At 44.8% G+C, this 19,713-nt stretch overlaps 1 protein-coding gene across 5 annotated transcripts in view; it reads right to left on the bottom strand.

Moving 5' to 3' along the window:
* LOC144948501 (voltage-dependent P/Q-type calcium channel subunit alpha-1A-like) overlaps nucleotides 1–19,713 on the bottom strand; it is a 168,732-nt gene that overhangs the window by 143,689 nt on the left and 5,330 nt on the right. For all 5 annotated transcript variants that reach the window (XM_078878020.1, XM_078878021.1, XM_078878022.1 and 2 more), the window contains exon 2: nucleotides 19,474–19,613. In XM_078878020.1, coding sequence (XP_078734146.1) covers nucleotides 19,474–19,613 — 140 coding nt within the window. The remainder of the gene's footprint in view (nucleotides 1–19,473; nucleotides 19,614–19,713) is intronic.

The following is a 19,713-nucleotide window of genomic DNA, read 5'->3' as shown; positions in this document are numbered from 1 at the left end:
CAAATCAACAACATCTCCCATGATACCCGCGATGTAGTAACATTTGTAAAATCTGTCTTGATTTAATGAATTAACTTCAATGGTAAAAAAGCAAAGTGGCCAATGCCAGTAGAACACTGACTCTTCATACTTCACGTGTGGCAAGAGTGCAATGGGTTTTGACATCGCTGGACCGTGATGGATTGGTAAGAGCATGGGCAGGCTTTCATTCAGCAGTCGATAATGGCCAAAAATATTGACGATATGTTAATATGCTTATCTTTTATATGTATCTCCAACGATCTTTGTAATTAATAATTAATAAATAGTATATATTAGTTTTTTTCTCGTCTCGTGTATATGTGAATAATGTTAATACATACATAAATACACTGACACACACACACATATATACAGATATAGAACCGTGTGTACATCTAATTACACCGGGGAATGGCAGTTCCATGTCCCATAACCGGCTCCAACTCACAGCACCATCAGTTCCCAAAATGCCGCAACGCCTTGCAACGCGAGGATGCGCCAATTAAAATTCCGCACCTGCACGGACATGTGGGGGGAGGGGGGAGGAGGAGGGAGGGAGGGAGGGCTTCGGTGCTTTTGTGCACGCGAGCGTGTGTCGGAGTGGAAAGAGCGGCGAGGATTGGGGAGACCGAGTGACTATCTCCATGGAAACAAGAGGAGAGGCAAAGAGATATGCGGTGCGGAGAGGAAGAGAGGGGGGGGGTGTACGGGGTAAGGGGAGGGTTTGTGGGTTGTGGGGTGGGGGCGGTAGCAGTGGGGGGAGGAGGAGGAGCGGATATGGGCTGGAAAAGGTCGATGTGCACGTGGGGCGAGGGGGCAATGCGATTCGAGGTTGGATGCCAGCAGCGGTAAAGCCACTGCTGTTCAGAAATTTGCCGTTGCTTCGATGTGTCCGGAGCGCTGATTGACGTGGGCAAGAGGCAGTCGCGATGATGGTGATAATGCTGGCCCTGAACATGCGCAAATATATCATAGCCGACGTTTCGGGCAACGGCCCTCCGTATCTCTGCTACGAAGGATCGGCCACTGCTTGGAACGCCGCGCGGACGCTATTTATATGTGTTCCATTTAGAGCAAGGTTGTCGAGGCGTGTTGAGTTTTCGCTTCTTGTGCACCATGCACCACTGACAAAGCAGTATTGTCACACAAAATGTTCAATTACGATCAAATGCTTGTAATTATTTAACCCCTGACCACCCGGCGATTTGATTAACTGTCACGGTCACGATTTTACCATTTTTTTTCATCTTTTGCGTCGTTTATATTTTTTCTCCCGTCTTTCTCCGGTGGTGGGGGGGGGGCCGGTTTTTTTGTCCACTCCCAAAATCATAAACGTAACGTCGGCACGTAATTTGCCCATGGTTTGCATGAAATTGTAAGCAAGCCAAAGTCTCACCCACGTGACTTCATGCGCGTTCCGTGAGTGAGTTAAAGCTCTTTCCCAATCAACGACTAGATGCATTGTTACAAACCCAATTATGATAAAATTATATTCCTAGTAATACAAAGGATTGGGGGCAAAAGGGCTTTGGAATAATATCGTAATACAGCATTGCTCCAATGCAATTATACTGCGAATTTAAAATGCCGTCTATACACACTAATCGTATTGTATGATATTGCATTTTTGTAAGAGGCATAATGAAAATTACTTTATTGATCAATTATATGCCTAGTGCGAGTCTGCGTATAATTTGTAAAGGCTGTCCTCATGTCTATTGACTGTTGCAGAATCCACAACAAATCGACTTTCCCTGCATCATTTCCGATTTATTTATTTATAAAAATGTTAAAAAAATTACGTTGAAGGTATTTATGCTAAATCAACAAACCAATGTTTTTTTTTTTTATAAAAATGCTCATACAGAACCTGTTGCTCTCATCACGGTCCTCAACGTGGAGTACTACAATTCTTGACACTTATTCCATAAGATTCTACATTCTATACGAGTCAAAGAATATTCTGGTGAAAGAATAACTTTCATCGGAGCGCACATTTAAAGGTTAGAGCAATTTGAAACGTTGCTACTCCCACCTCTTTGGTGTCACTATCTTTATTATTATTATTATTTATCTTCCAAACTTCTACCATCATTTAAATTCAACTCAGTGTTTCCGTGTTACAGGGAATAATTTTAAAACACTTTTTTAAAACACGCTTTTATGAAATGTACTAGTAATGGAAGAACTCCACGACTCCAGGAAGTGGCCCCGAAGCTTGCCATAACGTAAGGGACCGTGGCCAATTACAGCCAACGTCAGTTGACCGTGGACAATTAGACCCAAGCCGAAACGCAACATATGATAAATAATGTTTAAAAATATATATATTATATTTTGTATAAGGGAAAATAGTATTGTCATCAGTCTGACATAAGTATACCACGTTTGCAGTCGATACCACATTGGGAAGTGGGTTAAAATTGAGTTACAAGATTTGAGGATACAATGACAACAACAACATACAGAGTGAGTTAAATAAAAGAGTGCAATAAAAAATCGCGTGCAGCCAGCTTCCCAGCTTGTTTCAATGGCCCGCAGCCAATAACAATTATTATTATTGGTGAGTGTCGAGAGTAGCCCAGCCAGCAGCCAGCCAGGAAAGTCGAGGCATTGATTATTATTATTTTTGTTTTAATTACTCTTTGGTTCTTTCGGTAAAGGCATGTAGTTAGAAATTAATTAAAATAAAACAAATCACGACGTTTCGATTGCAACACAAGCAATCATTATCAGTTGGGAAAACCACAGCAATATATTTTTTTTACTGAAGTGGTAGAGAGAGCTGCCGTGGCAAGAGCAAAACAATTATTGCTGTGGTTTTCCCACCTGATGATGATTGCTTGTGTTGCAATCGAAACGTCGCGATTTGTTTTATTTTAATTTATTTCTAACTACGTGACTTTACCGAAAGAACCAAAGAGTATGGATTCCTGCAGTCACGAAAGCCTCAAATCAAGTTTGTTTACATTGTCGTACGATAGTACACATTTTATTCAACATGCACATGCGGTGGCATCAAAAGTCAAAATCCAAACTCGGTGAGTGATAGGTTTGGTTACACTGGGATGAGACAGAGGCATCTCTAATTGCTCATGTTGTCTCTTATTTCGATCACGGGTGGCTGTGGCCAGCAATGGTAAATATTCATATCTATGTATATATAAAAAGGACATTTGTGAATATGTGTGTTTGTTCGAAATGTTTAGCATACTTCCCGACATGCAACAAACTTGAAATTTGGCATGTGGGTAGCTTCCAGACTGTACACAATGCAAAAAGTATAAAAATAGACTTTTGTATTTTAGGGGGGGGGGGGGGCGCAATAATGGATATATTTTGCACGGCAAGTGAGCGGTGACGTCACATCTGTGATGTCACCCGCATGCGGCAGCGTCACGCAGTGTGCCTGCTGACGTCACGCATCCCCCCCTACCCTCCACGGAGGCCGTGTATTAATCCAAGACAAGAATCCAAGTCTCGGGCGAAGCCGGGTAGTAAAGCTCGTCTTTTACTAAAAGGCCCATTTCAATTGTGGCTATTAGCAGCAACAAAAATATGCGCATTTCCAACGGTGTATATATTGTTTCGGTTGACATTAAAGGGACTCCTTTGCTTACAAACTTTCAAAGATACGAACAGACCCGTCTGTATGTCCAGTTGCCTGTTTAGACCGAGAGTCGTAAGTTCAACCGCCGTGCAATAGATGGGGGTGGTGGCATCTACATCAACAAAGCATGAAGAACCAGTGGCATCTACATCTACAGGAGATTATACAACTTTTAAAGCCATTCTCCGTGTTTAGTGTAGATGCCGTACAACATGTTTGGAATCGATAGGAGTAAAGTTGGAATTACGAACAAATCGACTTACGAACAGACCTCTGGAACCTAACTCGTTTGTAAGTCGAGGAGTCCCCGTACTCTAACCACCCCTCTTTAAAAAACTCACGATGTATCTATACACTGCAACGATTGTGCGATTGTCACGATGGGTTCAAGTGGCTTCCCAAGTGGGTGGTGGAATGGCAAGGCGATTGAGATAAGAGACGCAGATTGATATGCATATGCTCTCTGTCCTGAATGACAAGAAGCGTATGAAAGTCAGCTCTGACAAAGTCCTCATTTTGCGCATTAATGAGTAAACACTGAGATGAATTTAAACCAGTGCTAAGTAACTGATGAAATTCTCAGACAAATTGCAAAAAAAAACTCCACTCAATTTAGACTGCAGTTGGGTAAGGGAATTAATTACACGTGTGCAATTATTACTGCCATAATGCAGCAAGGACATGTTTGGCATAAGGATAATTCATGACAGTCGTGAAACCAATAGCATAAACACATTTCCAATAACATTTTACAGTGGGGGCATTTTTTAATTCAACCAAGTGTCTGCGGAATAAGAAAGTAAAGCGTTTGGTTTAATTAACAATAACAACAACCAATTCATTCAGACGCTGTCTTCCCGACACACCTGTTCTTCACCTGAGGACGGCTGCTTGCGTTGTGGCCGAAACGTCGTGAGAATTATTTTATTATGTTTTATTTTTAAATCCTTTATATTAAGTTCACTTGCTTGTTAAATCCTTTATATTAAGTTCACTTGCTTGCTTGCTTACGACCATGCAAATCTTTCGGTCGTTTTTTAACCCACTTCCCGTGATCCAATCGAGCTGACATTTTGCACACAGACTCGTTGTGCGTGACAATGTATTTTCGTGAAATTTTTTTTCCAAAATTTTACACTTTTTAGGAAAAAATAAATTATATTTAATTACCAATTGCTTAATGGTGGCAGCCATTCATCTGACCCATAGGTGGCAGCCATCTCAAGCAAGAGGACGAGAGGACTCTAGCAGCCACGCATATAAAGGATTTATAGTGAAAAACTTTGTTTTTACGGGAATTTTTTGTATTATTTTATTATTTTCCTTCTACGTGACTTTACCGAAAGAACCAAGAAGATGAACAACAACCAAATTCAACCCGTGTCAGTCATGGGGGGTCACGAATGCACTCACTTCTAGCCAGCAGTAGAAAAAGTGGCACACAAGCCGAGGGTTGCCCCCCAAATTCTGGTTGGTGAGGTCAGCTCATCCAATCATCCCACTGGGGTCGACATTATGGCTGACCTTCGCCATAGCAATGTGAAATGTACGCCACTGACCCAGGGCTATAAATGGGTGATGGCCACCACCGCAATGCTCATTTGAGCAAATAATCACATTTACTTTGCGTGCACTAACCACAGGACCGCCATTCCACATAGTTTGATTTAATTGTGACAATGAACCACATCATAAAATAATGAATATTTCATATCTTTGCAATTATTTTATATAAAAAATACATTTATTTGACATTACATTATTTTTCACCATAAGACATTTTTTTTGCCAGGGCTGTGATTGTCACCAACATAAGTTATGACAAATTAGAGCCAACTTACTTTGTTCACTTGGGCTCTGCAATTAACCTGCTAAATTCCACCGGTGTTGCCTCAAGCCCTCAAGCATGCTTTGTTAGTGCTGAGAAGAGGACATCTCGTGCCCATGCTCAATTCAAAAGCTAAAAAATATATATGAATGTGCGGCCGTGAAATGTCCTGCTAAAGCCGCTGCCGGCGAAACGGGCCAACACGAAGCAACTCAAGGGAGAGCCTCTAGAGTATAATTCGGACTGCTCTTCCATGTTGGACAGATGTCTTTGAGGAAGAGGTCACAGCACCCAGCACACCTTTACCCGACCACGCGCAAACCCTGCTGATTGGCTAACCACAGTCCACCCAATCTGACACTTCTGTGTTGACAAGAGGCGGAGGACTTTAATGCAACAAAAAAAACTTGCACCGTCCTTTAACTACCGCGGCAGGAGATCGGATCGAGCTGGTGCCCCATGGATTGCAAGTCCAGTGTGCTCACCATTACACAGCAGTAGCGAGTAAATCGAAACGGAGGCAACTAAAAACAACTCAAGTTACCTAAATTTAAGCTGGCAAAAGGTGCGTTTTCTTACTGGCTAGTTGAATGGGAATGTCAACCTTTAACCCAGCACCACACCAGTAGAACAAATGCAATTTACTGGGAGAGCACATTACGCGTGCCTTGAACCCACTACCGCAAAATAAAAAGGATGTGCTCTCATTATACGGGTGAAATAAGTCAGGGTCAAAGGAGCAGCCCTTCACGGTCTTGCTCAAGCTGCTGCTGGAGGATGGGCTTCCACGAGGGGGAGGTATAGACGGCACTTCTAGGGGTATCTTGGCCTACTCTTCCACACTGGCGTCTCGGAAGAGGTGGGAGTACGCACACTCTTTATTATGACCAAACCGCATGAAACCTGTCGACTGGCAGTGATGTAACCCATTTGTGCTGCCAGATGGATGGATACCGGGGCATTTTAGAAGCTGGCAAATGAACGAGGTCTATATTTTACGTGATTAAGCCCACATGTGAAGGTTTTAACATGCTTGGTGAATGTTTTCTTCTCTATGAAGCAATGCATGTTTCATGGCCAGCTTTGGGTGCATTGCGATAAATGTGACATTACACTTAGATTAAACTTAGTGGGCAGTACCACTTGTAGACGTTTAAAATAACTATTTACGGTTACACTATGGGGTTTTCCCCCCCCAGCAAATCATATTTACATCCAGGTAGGAATCCATTGAGAGTACAAGTCTCTTTGTTAAGGGAGACCTGGATTACAAAAACATACAATAGTAGATAAGGCACGAGAAGAAGCAGCGCAATAATTGCAAATAACATTCAACAAAGATAAAATTAAAGGTGCAGCCCTGAAATGTATTTCAGCCCGAACTTGTCAGTAACATTGCTGGCAATAAAGCAGTCAAATAGCCGAAAGAATAAACAGATGTTGTGTGCCACAGAAACGAGGTTGCCGATTAATCTCAGGAATCTCGAGGCTGGATCATGTCAGATATTAACAGACGAGGAAGAAGGGAAAAGTGGTACTCATCTCAGACAAGCTGAAAAAGTCAAACGATATGGCTTCAGTGCATGTGAGAATACCACTAAATAAAACTGTACCCGATGTCTCTCTCTCTCAACCTGGTACATTTCCGGGCAGATAATTTCGATTGGTCTGGAGCAATAAAACAAAAAATTACTGCGATCACAATGCCACGTTCAGTATAATTCCTTGTTAGAACGTGCACATCAACCAGGTCTGAAATATCCACAACTGGCACACCACGTGACTTTACCGAAAGAACCAAGAAGATGGCACACCACATCTTGTTATGGCTGTGTCTCTTAGTCATTGGTTTACTTCAACCTCTCTGCCACCCAGCAACTCATCATCATCATCATCACCATCATCACCGCCTACGATCAATCCACTGCCGTCACCATCTCTCGCAATGCAATAATCCACTCAGCACCCCAAGCAAAAAAAAAATATGCCGACTGATTTGCTCGATCTCCTCGGTTGGCATCTGATGACATGCTTTTCATTCCATGGCAGCAATTTCATTGTGTTATTGTTGACCATTGGGAATCAACCCCACCCCCTCCCCTCCTAGCGACATGTCCTGGCCAATCCCACTTAGTTTTCTCAAGTCAAAATAGTGTCATTTACTCGGATGATTACAATCTGCCAGCGACCTGGAAAATGGGTCGTGAGAAATTAAGTACATCGAAGACAAAAAATAATAGAAATAAAATAATAATAAATGAAAATAAATCAATTAAATCACGACGTTTCAGAGGCAACACAAGTCTCCGTCTTCAGGTGGGACCGTCACAGCTAAATTTACTGTATCAAGTGAAGAGAAATCCAAGAGACAAGATCTTAAATACTGGTTAAGGGGAGGGGGGAGGGGGCTTATCTGAATGTGGTAGTCAGGGAATGGAACGGTGGGGGGGGGGGGGTAATTGCTTTATCTTCATTTATTATTATTTTATTTCTATTATTTTTTACCTACGTGACTTTACCGAAAAAACAAAGAGTATGCACCCTTGCAGTCACGAAAGCTTCAAATCTAGAATACATCGTAGACATCCGCATATTTCCTTGGTGACGCCTTGTCGGCAAGCACCAGTGCTCCCCTTTCAGCCAAAACAGTCCGAAGCACTTTTCCGCATAATTATTTACAGACGCCACATTCGTCCTGCCTTATTTTATCCCGATATATTTTTGTTTTCATAGGAGTTCAGGCCGATAGGCTACAACAATACAGGATTATTACGGATAGGAATATCGTTTACTCTCGTGGTAGTGCCTTATGTCAATAATTCCTGCTCCAAGCCAGCCGAGCAGCATTCCAGAAAATATCGAGCGAAAAATTAAGTCCTCGCTAGAACCTTTGCCTCCCGCGGAGGGGCCCTTTATTCTAAACAGTGTTGTGTATTATCCTGGAGTGAGCGGGCCCGACTATATATGACACGTGTGGTGGGTGGGTGGTTCATGGGGGGGGGGAGAGGAGTGGGGCAGTGCGCAGAGGTCGCAATCGGGTACCCGATACCCGTCCCCTACCTGATACCCGGCTACCCGTACCCGGCCGGGTACGGGTACCCGTTTGCGACCCTGGTGCGGCCGGGTACGGGTACGGGTAGACAGTGAGTCACTGGTGAGTAACCGTTTGTCACTCATTTCCCAACGTCTTGTCTCTTTACACAATTCAAGTTCCTAGAATCAACCCACCCGCGCCTGCAACATGGCTTCATCCCAGAGGTCGCAATCAGGTACCCGATACCCGTACCCTACCCGTACCCGGCCGGGTACGGGTACCCGTTTGCGACCCTGGTGCGGCCGGGTACGGGTGTACGGGTAAGGAATCAAAACCCGTTTGCGACCTCTGGCAGTGCGGCAAAGGGATGGTTAGCCGGGATGAACGATGCAGCGGTTCCCCAGAGACGCGCCGCCGTGTCGTGGATTGATGGCGATAATAATGGAGACGCACCTTATTGTAATAATAATAGACCTTCTCACAGCTCGGGATACTTCAATTATAGGTGTACACAGGCCGAGTTAATCATTCCCATATTGAACGGGCACGTGTGCGGCGAATGTTGAAAGGCCGTTTGCGCGCGTGCGCGCAAGAGAGTCGCTAACGAGATTGCGGGTTTCCGCGTCGCAAAAATTCAAGTCAAGCATCACGCTATAGTCTCTTGTCAGCAGATGTGCAAACATCTGCTTGCATGAGGCATCTCTCGGAGCAGGTGGGCTACTGTGGTGCCGTCAGGGTGGGAGGAATTGCACGGATGGTGGGTGTTGGCGTACGGTGGAAACGAGAGGTGTGGGACCAGTGGAAGTGGATCGAGGTGATGGGGACTGGCGATGACGATGGGCAATAGGTAAGGATTTTCTATTGTAAGGCACTCAAATGCTTCGGTGAACTCAAAGCATCTAACGTCGTAACGCATCTCAACCATTCCACGGCAGTTTAGCCAAGGGAACTCCCAGTGGCAGCTGTCCTTGTGCGGTGCATGGTATATGCTGCAGCACCAGCCTCCAAATGGTCACTAATCTGTCAGCAGGAGGCGATGTTGCTATGTGGATTCTCCCAATGAAGTTATTTGCGAGAAAAGAGCGAAATTTGCCAAGTTTGGAACCATAACGTCAACACATATTGTGTCATCTATAAAAAAAAAATAACAAAAATATGTAACATCCACCGAGTATCAGACAGTGGGTATTTGAGCATAATACACCCACAAAATTAGCCGGGATAACCGCCGGGCACAATCCACAAACTACTGTAACAAACGTTAACATACTGACGATCTGGCCGTGTGTCACAAACGGTGACCATGCGCCGGCATAACGGTGCCTATAACGGTTTAAATTCTGACACATAGGAACTCAAGGGGCTTTAGTAATGCCCCCTCCATAACACATCTCAGAATTATTTTGCTGGCAATGCCTCCTCGAAAGAAAAAAAATCTTACATTTTTTTTTGGCACCTGTCACAAAACCACCGCACGCACGCAGGGCACCTGCCAACTTGAAATTCACGAGCAAAGGTGACGGAAACAAAGAAAAAAACGACCGTGACAAGGATGTATAAAAGCCATCGGGGTCATCCCCTACGCTCCACAGGTCAAGACTTCGCCAGAGCTATCCTGGGCGAGCGCATTTCGCTCAGCAATCGTCTCAAAGACCTGTGCTGGTGGCAAACCCCTTGGCACGAAGCTCTCGTTGAAAGCCTTCAGTTATGACCCAGGTTGCTGTCAGCAGCACTTTGCCTCTGAATAGATCACTCTTAATGCACCCCCCCCCCCGCCAACCCCATTGGATCTCTGAAGTTGTGCACAATTGAGCCCGGTTCTATTCACAGCGATATGTTCGGGAGCTAAATGCCAATGTCGAGGTCTGCTTGACCACGACCAGAGTACTTCAGGAGAGAGGTCGCAAAGTTTTTCTCTTCTCACTTCATTGATGGAGTGCGGATTGCAGTGGTTTACGATATGGTCCAAAGATCGGGCTGCATGGCCAGTCGTACTGTGGCTAAGTCTTTCGTCGATGGGACGGCATCTTAAAGCAATGAGGTGTTTATCTGGACATCTGTGTGGTTCCATCCTGATCGCTAGCATTGCTCTGGGTCTGGGTGAGATTATAGGATTTTGACAGCGCGATCTCAGTAGGGGGGTCGAGACTTGGGACAATGGCGAGGAACGCTGTTGAGGTCTTGGTCGATGGGTAGCTTGTGGTTGGGCAAGTGGACGTGGAAAGTAATTTTTAGTTTGCATGTCTCTGCGGATGTTGAGTGGCAGAATGTTCGCCTGCAACAGACAGACGGTTGGGATTGGTGTTGGTTTCAGTGTTCCAATTATTATTGAACCTGGTGGTGCACTTGAAAAGTTATTAAAACATCGTGTCTATGTGAACATCATTCCTCAGACGTGGCACGTGTGCATACAAACAGACATCTTCTTATTCTGGTCCCTTGGCCTTTATGACAAGTTTGGGTTACGACCGTTTCCTTAACTGATATCTGCTGGCAGTGGTCGCTCTCCAATTATCTCTGTCTGTCGCTGCGTTTATGAATTGGAACAGCTTCTAAGCCCGTCGACCTTTTGATGTTTGATGTCCGGTCAGATCCTGGTCTTGCCTCTTCCCCAAGCACCTCTCACCAATGTTCCCTTCCATTACCATCTTTTGCAGTCGTTTGCCATTCATCTTGGTGTGTTCTGCCCAAGCCCACTTACGTTTCTTAAGTCAATGTGATGTCTTTACATTTGGTGTATCTTCTCTATTCCGTGTGTGCCTCTAATTGCATGTCAGTATCATTTTGCTTATTGGCACACTTTTCCTTCTATTCCATTTTCCTTATCGATGTCCATGGTTTTGCTCAGTATGCCAAAGTACATAATAAGCACCGATTAAAATGTCTTCTCTAACAGGTAAATGTTGACTTGATACATTTTCAAAAAGCATCCAACCTGCTGTCATCAGCCTCTTTAATTCCACGTTGTGTTTATCCCAGCCTGTCTACAATACCTTTAAAGTGTGTTCTACTTATATCTCTCAGAGAGACATGGACATATTTCTGCAATATGTACTTACAATTTTTTTAGCGAACTGGCATAACATGGCGAGTGATGTTACCTGTACTCATACATCTCAGACTGATGGTGCAAGTAAATATCGATAATCGGTATGTCGTTTTATACGGGAAATTTGGACTTAAGCCGTTGTTAAGGCTTTCCAAGTATGGTTGAAATCATTAATGCATTAGAGCTGTCTGTCCGTCCGTCTGTTGGCAACATGGGGCTCACAATAACCGCCGTGATTCAATGTGAGCACAACTTTAGAGTTGTGTTGCTGTTCGGGGACTTTGAAAACTGGCGTTGATATTCGTGGATTTTATGTTCACGCTGTTCTCCAGAAACGCATTTTCCCCGCAAACATGAAGGGGTTTGCCATGGTTTCATTTCTCACCCGAACATTTCTGCTCGGCCGGCTTAACGTAGGGATTGTCGGCATACGGCACTACCACTAGAGTCCAAGGTATGGACGTCCATGAGAATTCTATATTCCTACAATCCTATAATGGAAGAAATATGAGATGAATGAATGTAGCACGTCAAAATAATTCGCAGAAAAACATTCCAGACTGTCCCGGCTGAAATTCTGCACATTGTGTGTGGCGTGATAAACTCCCTCTGTTTAACCTGAACAGCATATCTCTGGCTCCTGAAAACACACTCGTCATGTATTTTGTATATATAATAAAAATTGCATTTAGAGTGTATTGAGGAGTGCAATAAAGCTGTGCTCCGTACGTGTGTGTCTCATCGCAGTCGGCACACAGCACGGGCTCCCAGTGGTGCCCAATGTATGCCGGATTTAACTCGGGGGTGGTCAGAGATTTAGCAGAAGACGGCATCGACTCGCTTAGAGCAGGTGCCAGACTAATGCCGCCTTGAAATTAAGCCTCCGCTAGCCTGCTTACGGCAATGAGACTCTTCTTAATGACAGATGTTGATGGGTTTTTTTCTGACAAGTCACCTTTGCCTCATATCAAGATATAAATTTGCACGTTGGTGCCATAAAATATGTTTAATATTGTACTATTAAAGAAATGTTGTACGATTAAAGGAATTATAGTATGGCCTAGACCTGCAGTCATTTGATAATTTTAACACTTTCCAACCAAGGTCGAATGTGTTAACGCTTAATCAGTATCCGCGTGTCTATATAATCTTATGTTGCCATTTAGGACTTGGCGTTTAGAAAACTGGCCAAACTGACCAAAGGATTGCTGTGTGCTCACCATTGCATCAAGACAGCCTGCACGCACATGTCAATGCCCCGTTGAAAATCAGCCCTAACATTGAGACTTTCCCGACTAAAAAGTTGGCATCATGTTAAAACGTAGCTTTTTGCAGCCAAAACTAAGATCCATGTTGGGTTTTTTGATTCACCAACGTAGTGAATTAATGCCACTATTGGCAGTTTTATTATCAGTTGGCATTGTTCTTATTAGTAGGACTAAGCATACTTCACTTAGTCATAACGTAAGAAATGCGAAGCCTGCGTAGGTCGCTTTGGGGGTCACGACACCTGGTACTGGGAAGCAATGCGACTCCCGCGACTAAAACTGGCCAAGATAGGAGGAAGACAATTTCCCCGGCGTGTTTACACGCCCGTGCCTTAAACACAACGCGCTGCCGGTGTGCATTACAGCAACAGAGCTGCGGTGACTCTCGGCCCTCCAGACTGCACGAGGCACAACGGAGAGAGCTGATCGATAGTGCTGGCTATGAGTCATGACAATGGGGTTTTAATAACTACTCCACAAAGGGAGACTGTTTGCACACACGGTGACCTTTTGACACGGCCGAATGCTAATGACAAAGATCCCCCCTCCCCCCTACACCCTGCATAGCATTAACAGACTTCTATGGCTGTTATCGAGCACCTATGAACGCCGGCACGGTACATGAGTGGCCAAAACCCCACGTCCGGCCACCTTTGTCTCCCCAGTGGCGATGTTTACACACCGCATTCATAACTACTACTGCACTAATTTGATGCTGAATCGACCTAGGGGAGGCCCAGGACCGGTTCAGAAAATCTTCACTGGTGTTGGTGGTTTACGTGGCCTGGAATAAAGCGATTCGTAGTACAGCTCGCTTACTGCTACACGAGACAATGCACACCTTGAACGAGTGTCGAGGACACAATCATCTGCAGTCGATTTTACCTTCCTATAGATATGGCTATCGTGGTGGTGCTGCAGTAAAGTGCTTAGCGAGCTGAGCTTCGAGCTGCTGAGTTTGATTCTCAGCCACGGTGAACAGCAATGGCATTAGGTTGGGCCCTTTCTCTTCACACTCGACATAAATCAACAACATCACTATTGTAACAAAAAATAGACATACTCTACGGAAAGTCCTCGAAATAGCGGGCTAATTCAGGGATGGGGTGGCCCGGTAAATCCGTGTTCTTAACGAAACCCCATTATTTCCACGAAGCGCCAGATTTAGCCCACTTATAACTTTGTGTACAGGATGCTGAGCGGTGGACCCTGGTCAGGGCAAAATTCAGATTTCCTTTGGAATACGGTGGCAGGCGGGCCCTTCCCATTGGCAACAGCTGTGGGCCAGGCAGGTTCACAGTGATTGGCCGAGTGGAGCAGCCAATCAAGATGACTGATTGGCAGCTGGAGGTACTCCCTGCATTTGCTGGGTCCTCCTTGTCACTTGAAATGTCATTCATATTGCTGTTTAGCTTCCAATGTAAAACAAAAGCTAAACAACAACATTCACCCGTGAAAATTACCAAAAATCACAAGAAGATTCGGAAATGCACAATAAAACCTGGACAGTGTGGAAGCACGACACGTATGAATTTGCTTTTCTTTGTGCGCTGTTTATATTTTTTAGATTAAAAAGTGGTGCCATGGAAGTGATGTGACTTGCTGTGATGTCACAATTTTGGATAAATCTGAAACGGAATCAATAGATATCGTTCATATAAAATATCGCATCTTGGCCTCATCTTTTCAGATTAATCCAGAAACTGGGAACACATGCCTAATCTCCACCAATGTAACCGGAACGATTCTTGGAGACAATTGCAAGCAGGACACAACTGTCAAATAAACATCTCCTCGGCAAAAACACAAAGCCAATGGCCACGATAGCCATTCAATTAGTGTAAACATTTAGCCAGCAATTGCCATTTATCCGGCAATTAAAAACATCCTGCAGTTGCACTTATTAACTAGTTACGTACAGAGCTGGCACAACACATTTACAGCTGTCTGCCCCGTGAAAATGGGAGAGGGGGTGGTTCCTCAAGAGACAGAGCTGATGGCAGCTTTGGGCCAATTATCCTTTGCTAGTACTGTACTGTTCGAGTATTATTTATTGCATACTGTATATATTGCACGGCGCAGCTCATGGTTTAAAATAATCTATGACAGGGCAAGGTCTTCTGCAACGCGGTGATGTGGGGGTGCAACACCATGAACCCTGTTATTTGTGCGATAATCTGCGAATTTACGCCACTTCCCCGTGGGAAAAAACAATGTGGCGGATAGTAGGAAATATAGGGCGGCGGATAACAGGAGTTTGTGTGGACCCTACAGCCCCCAAAGACTCATTGTAGGAATTAGCTCCTGTCGTGTTCGAGAGGTGGAGAACGTTTTTTTTCCTCTCGTCTTCACATCTAGCTCAGATTCAGATCCACAATTGGGCCTTCGCAAATGTCTTTTCTGCCGAACCGTTTGTGTGTATGTACGTAGGTGTGAGGAACGTGTTGTCGATTTGTTTTTTTTTTATTAACATGAAAAAAACGAACATTGGGCCGAATCGTTTAGGAATATTTCATCACAGGACAGGACGTAACTTAGTGTATCACGTCCATGTTTTTTGTGATTAAAGTGACGTCATCACGTGATGTAATTGTGACAATGCAATGCCACTTTTGTTAACATTAAAATGTAAAAATGTCTGCATTAAAATCGTTGTTTTATGGATGGTACTTCATTTAAAATAAATTATCAATAAAAAAATTATGTAAACAACTAAATTCAGTGCATATCCAATAACGGTTATTAAAATGTAATCCCTTCAAATCTAAAATCCCCAAATTAAAACTGAAAATCTGATGTCGAAAAATATGGGAACGGATTCTGAATATATATGTTTATATTGTGTTTTTTTTCTCATAAAAGTCATGAATTAACAATGGAAGCCTTGAAAATTCTCAAGACTCTTTTTAACAATTGAAATGTTTGGCTCTTGCCTCAATGAGCGTCTCGCACATTGGGAGGAAACCAGGGTACTCCAGATGAATGGAAAGGCACGCATTTATACGTGGAGAATATTCGTTACAAAACGCTGGTGCTTTTGTGAACATATCCGACGGATAAGGGTCTAGTTAGAAATATAACAGGGGTTCCAAAACACTTCGAGATCGTAATGCAGGTATCCCTCACTTTACGCGGTAGATGGATTCCGAAAGAATGGGCGCACAAAGTGAAAGGGCACAAGACGCACTGTACGCGCCGAGTAGCGCTTAAGTGCGTACACAGCGGTGTCACACATCCAGCCGCATACGAGCGAAATCAAACCGCATGTGATCGCGAATTTTGGGTAGAAATAGGTTCGCCGCATAGATTTGGCGAAATCGCACAAACCGAACCGGCGCAAAGCGAGGGAAACTGCTACATCAGTGGCAGGTGTATGTATGTACGTATCTTAGATAATATGCATGTCTATACATTTCATTGTGTCTATAGAGACACTGCTATTATAATGATTAGGAGGAATGTAACAAACCATCAATTAAAATGTATTCTTATGCTCATACATACACCCAACTGTGTGCAAAGAAAGGTGTAGGTGCAGCCCTGCAATTGCTTGCTCACAACACTGCTGGCAGAAAGGCCTCCAACTACAGGTGGCTTACGACAGCCCCGGCAGTCGACACTTGGCTTGCTCTGGCCAGGCGACTTGGAAGAGGTAGGGTTACCCACACTTTACCCCACCACACGTGACATGCCAATGGACTACCTGTGGTGAACCCATTTATACTGCTGGCTGGACAGAGGTGAGGGGGGGGATTGAAGAAACTTGCACCGTTGTTGCAACAACTGGGCAGGGAAATATTTCGAGGGGACTAACCATTACGCAATGGCAGCATCCCCATTGAATTGTGGTGACAACAGTTGCTATTCGGTTTATTATAGGCAGTTTGTGCTATGGAGAAACATTCAGGGAAGTGACGTAAATAAATTTTCGAGACATTGTTTGTCATTGGTCTCTTGGTCTCCTTTAATTACAGTGATGTTTAGAAAGTCTGCTGATGAGACCCAGATTGTCAAAACTGGTCTGGAGATGATTCTAGATTTGAAGTTTTCGTGACTGCAAGGATTCATAGTCACGTAGGTAAAAAAATTAAAATAAATTAACTCACGACGTTTAGGGAGCAACACAAGCCTCAGTCATCAGGTGTAACTGCTACAGCAATTTCACTGGAGCGGTTACACCTGATGACGGAGGCTTGTGTTGCTTCCGAAACGTCGTAAGTTAATTTATTAAAAATTTTTACCTACGTGACTTTACCGAAAAAAACAAAGAGTATGGTCTAGAGATGGTTTGTTTGAACAAATCTAGCCGGTCAATCTGCACCTCCGATGAGCACGGTTGGATACGTACCGTGTGAAAGAAGCTCAACCTACATTCGTACAGAGGAGCGGATAGAGAACGTTCTTTTTGTCACTTTTATGTGGATACACAAAACGGAAGTCGATTCATCATTTATTATTTACGTACTTTGTGTACGTTTCATTTAGGCTAATGGAGCGAACGAGACTGTACACGGGAACAAACAAAAGGAAGCGATGCAAATGAGACGGTAAATTGAAAAAAACGTGTCCAAATAAAAACAACCGATTCCAGAATCAACCGTCGGCCCCCACGAAAGGTGACAATTCGTCACATCGCAGGGGACGGTCATTCATGACACCGCAGCTGAATTTCAGAATCACACGGACTCCACGTTTGTCTCGTAATAATTCCGAATCAGAATACCATTATACTGGTAGGAACCTCCTGGTTACACCAGCCCACAGGGGATTATTGTGTCCATCTTACAGGGAGGGGTTGGGTGGGGAGGGGCTTGGTGGGGAGGGTGGGGAAGGGCTGGGTGGTGGAGGGTCGGGAGGTGTTGGGTGGGGAGGGTGGGGCTGGGTGGAGAGGGTGGGGAGGGGCTGGGTGGGGAGGGTGGGGAAGGGCTGGGTGGTGGAGGGTCGGGAGGTGCTGGGTGGGGAGGGTGGGGCTGGGTGGAGAGGGTGGGGAGGGGCTGGGTGGGGAGGGTGGGGCTGGGTGGGGAGGGGAGGGTGGGGAGGGGCTGGGTGGGGAGGGTGGGGAGGGGCTGGGTGGGGAGGATGGGGAGAAGCTGGGTGGGGAGTATGGGGCTGGGTGGGGGGTGGGAGGGGTGGGGCTGGGTGGGGAGGGGCTGGTCACCCCGTGGTGCCCTTATAAAACTAAACGTTTAACCTACTCACGCTGGCTTGTGCCCGCCCTCACAATCGGGCATATTTACGGAATACACCACGCCGCCGTTGACCCTGGCCATTGACCGAGCAACCCAACGTTCCTACCAGCTCCCTCCGCAGCAGGAATGTGTTACCGGACGAATGAGATGCGGGGGCTCTTTTTCACTCCAGGGCCACGTGTTTTTGTCCCCACAAACGTGGGTCGTTTTTTTTGCCCGAGCCACTCGCTCACAGAAGCTGCGATGGACACGGCACATCTGCTAAGCCGACCGTACAATGAATCACAACCAATTACTCGCCTTCATCCTGCCGTTCTTCACTGCGCACGTCACGCTGAGATTTAGCACACTTGTAATGCATCCACACCAATTAAACTGAAATACGTTACCGCGATGCTTTGTAAGCGTCCCTGTTCTCGGAGGTTGAGAATCACGCCGTTGTTATTTAATGCCACTTGTTTTGACAATAATTAATTACGCCTGGGGCTTAAATGTCAAACGTGCACCAATGGCATGTAAAAATAAATCTTGCAAAAAAATATCCAGCCTTTCAACAAATAATATGAACAAATAGAAGCGAATACTGGAATAATTAATGATCATATCTTAAACAACAACCCGATGAGCTATGAAGCTCTTTGTCATAGATGTCCATGACTTGATGAAGGCCTCAACACACCATGTCGCTTCTGTCGGTTGTTTGATCATACTTCACCAGGACTGGTCCAGATGTTACTCACTACTGATGTTAACGGTGGCTGGAACAGACCACAAACCAGCAGCTTCTGAACTAGCATTTGCCGTAAAGAATATAATAACCGTTGTTTACGGAGGAAAGCCACACCTAGTCTCACTATTTTTAAGCAGAGTCCTCTTTGGGAAGTTTGCTCAATGCAGTTAAGGGGCGTTTGGCATGTGGGAGGAAAACAGAAATACCTGGAGATAACTCATTACTATCAAGCGACCAACAATCTCATGGTGCATGTGTGTATATTTGTTGATCTTCTTTTGCAAACGTATGCAGCCAACCATACTAATCAGAGGTGCGGGGGAAGGACAACAAACTAAACACAAAAAGCAGTTCTAAATTAATGAGTTTTCAATCTAGATTTAAAAGTGGATTGCTGCAGTGGCTTCCAAAAACCAGAAGGAAGAACGTTCCAGACGGCCACAGGAGCGCATCTGAAAGCGATGCGGCGACCGTCTTTGTTCGATGGCGAGCCAATAGACGCTGTGAAGATGCCCGGAGTTTGCGTGATGGTGTATGCTCCTTGGCGAGGTCAGCAAGGTATTGTGGTTCATTTGTGGCAAGAACTCTGCGTGTAATGAGTGCAAGGAGGTGGGCAACGAGTGGAGCAAGTGGGAAAGTGTAAACCGTACTGGGTAGAAGCAAAATAAGAAAGCCACTTGATATGCCCGCCCACGCTGCGGTGCGTCACGACAACCCACGTACATCTCACGTGTGCACTCTTACCCGGTGACCACCACCACGAAGTCCATGATGTTCCAGCCGTTGTGGAGGTACGAGCCTTTGTGGAACACGAAGCCCAGAGCGATGATCTTAATGCCGGCTTCGAAGCAGAAGATGGCAATAAAGTATGGTTCCGTTTCGTCCTATGAAAAATGAAAAAAAAAGACAAACATTCCCAGCATAGCTTTAATAGACTGTTGGGGTAAGTGCTGTTAGCGAGCACCTATTAAGGCCAGCATGGCA

The sequence above is a fragment of the Lampetra fluviatilis genome, chromosome 49, assembly GCF_964198595.1.
Source record: "Lampetra fluviatilis chromosome 49, kcLamFluv1.1, whole genome shotgun sequence".
In the NCBI taxonomy this organism is placed as follows: domain Eukaryota; kingdom Metazoa; phylum Chordata; class Hyperoartia; order Petromyzontiformes; family Petromyzontidae; genus Lampetra; species Lampetra fluviatilis.
The sequence above is the reverse complement of the archived record's forward strand: the minus strand, read 5'-3'. Positions and strand labels throughout refer to the sequence as shown.